We start from the raw sequence: 7,541 nt of genomic DNA, 5'->3' as shown, positions 1-7,541 counted from the left end.
TTCGGCGCTGACCTGCTCCAATGGTTCGGCTAGCGACGCGAATCGGCTAGCCGGCATTGGAGATGCTCTAATGCAATTGTTACGTAATTGTTATAGGCATTTAAAACTTGACTATATGTATAATTTTATTATATTTATATCTAATCACATCTACTAATAATATTAATATATCATCTCCAACCTTTATACAAACTTAAACTCATTTTAGTATGATTTTACTCCTCCATTTATACTAAACTCAAACTCGAAAGACTTCCCATTCACTTACTTTTTATTCTTTTCAATTATACTTTTATATTTTTATCTAAATTACACACTAATCCAATAACACTCCCAATAATTTAACTTAAATTAAATAATATAATAATATTAATTAATTAATATAACTATATATCTATTATTGTATTAAATAAAAAATTACATAATTTAAAATTTTTTAAAATAAACATTTCTTAATATTGAATTATGTACCTATAGTATTAATTTAACTAATGTCGTCCACAGGTTTATATTCACAAATCAAAACAAAACTGAATTCTCTATTTAAGAAAATAACAAAACAGTTAACGTCTATTTTTAATTAAACAATACTCCTAGATTAACTTTTTCTAATTATAATATTAACTTGTAATATATACTAATATGGGCTAGCATATTGGCTAGTCCATTAATTAATAACTAATCAAATATTAAATTTTATAATGAGGTACTATTGGAGATATTATTCGTACTGCATATTAAATTTTATAATATTCCTGGAGATAGGTCTAATCTTTTGAAAATCGATTATGCATGCGTTATAGCAATATATTGATTCATTAAGTGGTGTTGGTAATGATATATTATTTCATTAAGTGGAGTACTTTTCTTTTCTACCTACGCGATGATATCATTTGTGGTTACACATGGTTTAAAAAATAGAGTACTAGTATATGCCCTCAGTCGATGTCATATTTGGACGATGACATGGAATTTTAAGAGATACTCCCTCTATCCACAATTAAGATTCTCATTTTATCATTTTGATACATTTGGGAATAGGAGACTTGGTTCATTAGTATTTTATTAATGTTAATGAGGCTTCACATTCCACTCGTATATAATTTAAAACTGATACTACATCTCCCAAAAAATAGAAACTCTTTCATTTTTTGGTTCAACTTTAAAAACATAAACTTTCTATTTTAAGAAATTTCTCTCTCTAATAAGGAGAGGCCCATTTTTCACTAGCACACTTTTATTTCTATTTCTCTCTTACTTTACTAACTTTGCATTAAAACTCATGCTCTTTTAAAAGTTCCTATTTTTAGGAGACGGATAGAGTATAAAAAAGTGTGACTCATATTCAACTCACTTTCTTTCGAACCACTTTTCTTAACACTTCTTAAAACCCGTGTCTGAAAGAAATGAAAAATGAAACTCATATTCACAGGAGGAGAGAGTATTGTTTTATATGTTAAGTATAGAGATAAAATAATAAGAGTATATTTATATTAATATAGGTGAGAACCTTTTTTCTAAAAAAAGGAAATATGACATTTTATATATAAAAAAAAAAAAGTGGCATATCTCGATATGGGCGGAGGGAGTATATGTTATCCTCCATGGCTCCATGCATCACACGAGGTGTGCTAATTGTTGAATTACCTAACCCTAGCGATGTGTAGTGTACTAATAGTTGTTGTAATTCCTAATCCAACTACATTGTTGACTCAAAACGGAGAGAGGGACCATTGCTAGAGCATGGATAATGAAGGTAAAAACGAAATACAAAAATCAACAACCATTGAGTTGCAAATATCGGGCATTTTTATTATTTTAATTTAGTTGTAAATTTACAATATATATTGCGTGTTGGGTAAATATATTTTCAGCATCAACTCCAACTTTTTGCGTCGGCAATATAAATACACTGCCGTCCACATCAAAATGCATAAATACTCCTTTGGCTGCGGCTCCAGAAAAAAATTTCTGTCAACTTTATGGGCAGAGTGCAGAGGCAGCGGAGCGGTGTTGGATAGGACAATGTCATGAGTGATCAAGCAATGTGGCGAGGAAACTTGGTCCCGATGCAGAGGATTGAAAAACAAGGGAAGAAAAGAAGATATGTATGTGTTCTTTTACATACACAAATTAGCTCCAATTTCGGAGGAAAAAACTTAAAGGATGTATTAACAAGGCAACAAACTTATTTTAACATGTCTGCCATGAGAAATACAGCTGATTCTCTAAATAGAATGATGTCAGTCTATGAAAATTTTGTCATCATCATCAACATCAAGTTAGCAAAGTAACAGGAAAGCCATACCATGCTACTTAGAGTTATCGATACCTTTTTGTGTGTGTTTGTGAGACAGCAACTATTCAGATCTCACATAAACATCTTCAGAGGTCCATAAAATGCTTCCAGGTATTAAGAGGAGAACAAGCATTACCACAGAAGTTATTGCAGACGTGAGAAGCTAATCTGTAAACCCATCTTTGAACGATCATGTTCATGTTGTTTCAAAATGTGGCAGTAGTTGACCTGATAATAATGACAGAAATATCATTTAGAAAGCACATTGAGGCAACCTAAAAGTAAGGAACATTGAAGATTACAGAAGACGGTTGGTCCATGGTTGCAGCCGTATATGCATAAAAGAAAAAAATTTATTTCTTAGTCGGTTTTACTTTCCCTGCCCTGATTAGCACTTCACATCAACCATCCAAGACAAAGGAGGAACTCCTTTTGTGGTCCATGTATCAATACGAGAGACTAGTGTTATGAACACAGGAAAACATTTGCCAATTGCCACAAATATTTCTTTTATGTAATAGATGTAATTTTGAAATGCAAACACTAAATGACTAGATATCAAATCAAACTAATTGGCATCTAAACCACCAACACATATCAAACAAGATCAGATATATTATTCTCTGCACACCACAGCCTGGACCATTTTTCTCAGTTTTGGCTTCAACATTTTAATAAGCAGACAAAGAGTTAGCCCCCCTCTAGAGATTTTACTAAGAGAAGATTATATTAAACCAAGCCACATCCACGTATAAGCTAGGCAACCCTAACTTAACACAAAACCATGATCAAAGGTAAAAGATTGACTACCACTTATATGTCATTCCACACTTTCATGTGGAACCGATGTGAGATTTGTATAATCCAATGCCAGCTAGTCTTTATTTCCGAAAGTGTGAATGCAAGAGGAATTTCTTTTAAAGTAAAATAGCTCACCTCCATACGAAATAGCTTGGTCGGTATGATGATTCCAAATCCCGCCCAGCTACGAAAAGAGTCTCGGAATTTCTGGAAAGAAAACCCTTTGTATGCATTCTCAGAAAACCTATTCAGGCTACCAGTGCAAGCAAATATGTGCCCATGGATACCAACTTCCTGGAGAACTCTAAAAGGTAGATTGAAAGAAAAGTCAGCAAAAGCAGTCACAGCAAGGTCTCCACTTATATGATCTTTTTCAGAAATTTTAGATTCTCCATCGCTAGAATAATTGCTGACAACTCTTCTATGCTCAGCAGGGCCTAGCCCTGTACCCTTGAAACCTAAAACAGCTGTTGGGCCTCTCAAGGACAAAACTGGAGAAGAATTATAACCCAGGTAGAACCTCTCAGGCAAATATGAGGATGCATTCAAGGATGCATTTCCCCATGGGAATATCATACCACCTGAAACTCCGAAATTGAATGCAGCCCCATAGATTCCCAAAGGGATAGCATAACGAAGGTCAAATTCCTGTACAGAACAAGAGAAGGGGGGATTTTCTTAAACAGATAAAAATAAAACCTTATCATATATTAACAAACTGAACATTAGTGCGTTGGTGGAAAAGCATTCCCTGGCATGATCGATAAACAATTAAATCATAATTATAAGAAAATTTATTCAAGAAAATAGCATAAATTTAAATGCCAAAGGAGACATTTACTTGTCATGATGCATGAAATCTGAGGTACATATACAGGATCTCATAAAAAGTACTACTAAATAGATTGAGGCATGATGCTGGTACCTTTTATCAAAAATCAATGGTTTCAAATTTAAAGGTTCAGATCATAACTAAAAAAAGGAAACAGCAGATGCACAACAGAAACAGTAGTAGACGTGAAAACCTGGCGAATGAGACTTAAGCTCCGTATATCAGGGAAAAGACCACCAATTTGAGAAGTGGAAACAAAAGCATGCCCTCGAGTTGGCCTCGTAGCTGAATCCCTTTGATCAATTTTAAAAGCATACTTCAAAGCCGAGAATAAACTATGTCCAAGCTTCCTGCTCAAGGTCTCATAAGACATTTGTGAGTCCTCCGATGGATCATCTAAACTTCGCCAAGAGAGATTGTAAGACACGTCATGATTGCCAATTGATAATAGGCAAAGTGAGAGACCTAGTACTTGTTGTCTACGCGAAGAGAACTTAAGCCCATCTAGGGAAAGCAGGGATATTCTAGCCGATAAGGGTGCAGCCAACCCAGTACATTTGGGAAGAGAAAACCCTATACTAACCTCTGACACTTGATCCAAGCCATAAGCCACCGAACCATCCCATAGGTCTCCAAGACCAAACAAGTTTTTCAGTTTCAATGACCCTTGTACAGAATTGTATCGAGCCTACAAAAGCACCGTAAAACATGAATAGCTTAAAAAAGAGGTATAATCATAAGGAAAGAGTGGATAAAGTGATGCACTTATTCTGCAAATACAAATGTAGAAAGTCGTCCATAACACATCACACATGCAAATTCCCAAGCATAGTTGAATAAGCATTTTACTAACTTCAGTTGTTATCTTCTCTCTGAATCTCAGGTGCAATCAGAACCATGGCCTTCTATTTCCCAATATTAACCTGACTTAATTAATACTCAATCTATCTTTTACCATAAACAAGATAAAGTTTATTAGTACAATTAAGAACAATTAAAGAAGCGAACATCTCATAAACCAGAACAATTAATTAATCAAAGAATGAATACACATATGTTAATTCGATAATGCTACCTCAGGTTCAAAATAAACCCCCAAATCTCCGGTGAGCTGGTTCCTCGCCTCAGAGACCTCAACGACAACGTTAACGGCGGTCGGGAGTCCCGGCGGGCCGGCATCGAGAGTTACGGTAACCGAATCAAACAAACCGAGACGCCGCAGCCTTGCGTTGACGGCTGTAGCGGCGCGCAGCAGCTCTAGGAAGGTAGTGGCCTCCCTGAAGATCGGCTCCACCTCCGCCGCGATCAGGAAGTAATAGGTCCTGGTGTTGCCCTTTATGATAACGTCATTCACCCGAACTACCACCCTCTCCTCCGCCGCTAGCCGCCTAACCAGAGACTCAATCTTAGCGCCATCTGTTGGCATCTGAATCGAGGATTCAGAGTCTTCTCGTCCTTCCTCTTCCAAGTCATCATCGTCTTCGTAATCATCGAAGTAATCGTCCAATTCTTCGAGATCTTCGGTGTGGGAAATCGGTGTTTCCGGCTGAGCTACCATCGGGGAAGAGATGATCGGCAGCGGTTACTGAATAGTGAGAAGATGACTCGCTGCTGATCAACACCGTCAATTTTAGATGTTAGATCAGGAGTTGAGGACTGATTAACTAAAATTAAATAAATAAAATTTTTAATAAAATAGAGAAGAAAATTAAGAAAAAATGTTAAAAAAAGAAATACTCTATTTATTTTTAAGAGTGAACTACATCAAAAGTCCCTTACGTTTTCAGTTGTGACACTGCAAGTCCCTCAGAAAAAAAATATCCACGGATGTATAACCTTAAAATTAATCACGTATCATGTTTTTTGTGACTAAAAGACCCTTCGGCCCTTAAAGGGCATTTTGGACAAAGCATGCACATAATCTGAGAATGTGCAGTGGCGGCCTGCTGCATGCTGCACATCGGTCACTGTTGATCTGATGCGATTTGACATGTAGCAGCGGTTGTTGGTATTTCTCCTCTCTCTCTACTCCTTCTCTCTCTCTGTCTCTCTCTCTTGATTCAAATATATAGATTGAGTGTGTGTTTATGTATTAAAAATTTTAGACTCAATTCAAAAATATCACACCATCATTCATTTTTCCCTCACCCGCCGAAACACACTCTGCAAACCCTCTTCTCTTGCATGAATGACGCCAAAGTGGAAGCGCACTGGAACCTCCGGCGCCGGCGAGTCATCTTCGCGGAAGTCATCTCGTCGTAAAAAGAAACCCTCACCACCGCCCCCGCCACGAAGACATGCACCTGAGATCATAGATGTGGAGGGAGAATTCTTCTTTTGTTCTAGGCTTGTAATTGCATTCCATCTTAATGAAGAAGAATAGAATTGTTCCCAGTCGGAGTGACGCATAAGCATTATGCGTCACTCTTAATGAAACGCATAAAGGAGATGCGTCTTTACCGAAAGACGCATAACGATGATGCGTCGTTAAAGTGGAAACGCATAAAATATTGCGTTTTATAACGACGCATAACGCTTATGCGTCTTTACATGGTGACGCATATACGTTATGCGTCTTTCAGTTGGGTTTTAAAGGGCAGAAGGCGCAAAACAGAACAGAAGCAGAAGCAAGGGGTCACGGGTGTTGGCGATTTCCGCCGTTTTTTGACGATTTCGGTCGATTTTCAGCATTTTCTTCATAAGTTCCGGTAATTGTACTTCAATTTAGCTACATTCATCCTTATTCATGTTTATTTTGCTTTCATTTGTTAGTTTTGCCCAATTTTTTAAATTAGGGCTTATAGGAAAAATGTCCCTAATTGTTGTTTTTGGAAAATGTTTTTGATGCAGAAATCATGCAAGTATTTGTGAGTTTGTATTGGGGTGGTAGAGTAGTTCAACTACCACATATGGGTATTGGTTATGATCCACCTCGTGCGAGGAGCTCCATCGTATTAAATTCGTGTGTTTCCTATTCTGAATTGGTAGCAATGATATGTGATGCGATAAGAATAGATATGAACCAACACACTATTAAATTATTGTGGAGACAATGTATAGTCTTTGCTTCCAGTATGAGTTATACATGTTCCGTGATTTGCAATGATGAAAGTGTAATGTTTATGTTCAACAATGCTCAAAATTCAAGTGGGTGTATTGAATTATTTGTTGAGTATTCACCTGTGAGAAGTTCAGAAATCCCACCAGTTGTTGATTGTGGTATTGGATCATCTGCGAGGGGTGAACATATGAACTTTGATCATAGTATGAATGAGCAGAGAGATGTTGTAGATGCTGTTGATGTTGGTGTTGGATTGAATGATGAGGTAGATGTTGCAGATGTTCTTAATGAGCCAACAACATTATCTGAGATTGAGCCAGAACCCGATCTCTGTGATGGTGATGGTTCTTCTGATGATGGTGATGGTTCTTCTGATGATGAGATAATACCTTGTAAACCTGTTGTACAAGGTGAACAACCACTTCCAGAATACAACACTAGGGGGTTGAAATTCTTTCGCAAATTACCAAGTCGTCCTTCTGGAGTATCTGATGATGTTGTTGATAATGAACACAGTAATTTGTATTGGGATGAGAAAGAGCCGCATC

The 7,541-nt window shown here is 36.8% G+C and overlaps 1 protein-coding gene across 1 annotated transcript; it reads right to left on the bottom strand.

Annotated features, from left to right (window-relative positions):
• Positions 1-2,133: 2,133 nt before the first annotated feature.
• On the bottom strand, positions 2,134-5,580 carry LOC125190128 (uncharacterized). The gene is made up of 4 exons (XM_048087331.2): positions 5,008-5,580; positions 4,126-4,620; positions 3,236-3,748; positions 2,134-2,527 (listed from the first exon to the last, which is right to left on the bottom strand). Exons 1-4 carry the CDS (start codon positions 5,488-5,490, stop codon positions 2,444-2,446), a joined length of 1,575 nt encoding a protein of 524 aa, XP_047943288.1. The 5' UTR covers positions 5,491-5,580; the 3' UTR covers positions 2,134-2,443.
• Between the last annotated feature and the right edge of the window lie 1,961 nt (positions 5,581-7,541).

The sequence above is a fragment of the Salvia hispanica genome, chromosome 5, assembly GCF_029641045.1.
Source record: "Salvia hispanica isolate PSC_SH4W2 chromosome 5, Shi_PSC_v1, whole genome shotgun sequence".
NCBI lineage: Eukaryota > Viridiplantae > Streptophyta > Magnoliopsida > Lamiales > Lamiaceae > Salvia > Salvia hispanica.
Note: the sequence above shows the minus strand (reverse complement) of the source record. Positions and strands in the feature narration are given on the sequence as shown.

What these genes read in the sequence shown, in the direction of transcription:
- LOC125190128 (XM_048087331.2), bottom strand. Translation starts at nt 5,490, where the DNA reads ATGGTAGCTCAGCCGGAAACACCGATTTCCCACACCGAAGATCTCGAA. An exon ending in GGGTTTATTTTGAACCTGAG is followed by an intron (nt 4,621 to 5,007) that starts GTAGCATTATCG and finishes GTGCTTTTGTAG; the next exon opens with GCTCGATACAATTCTGTACA. An exon ending in CCAAGCTATTTCGTATGGAG is followed by an intron (nt 2,528 to 3,235) that starts GTGAGCTATTTT and finishes CATTATTATCAG; the next exon opens with GTCAACTACTGCCACATTTT.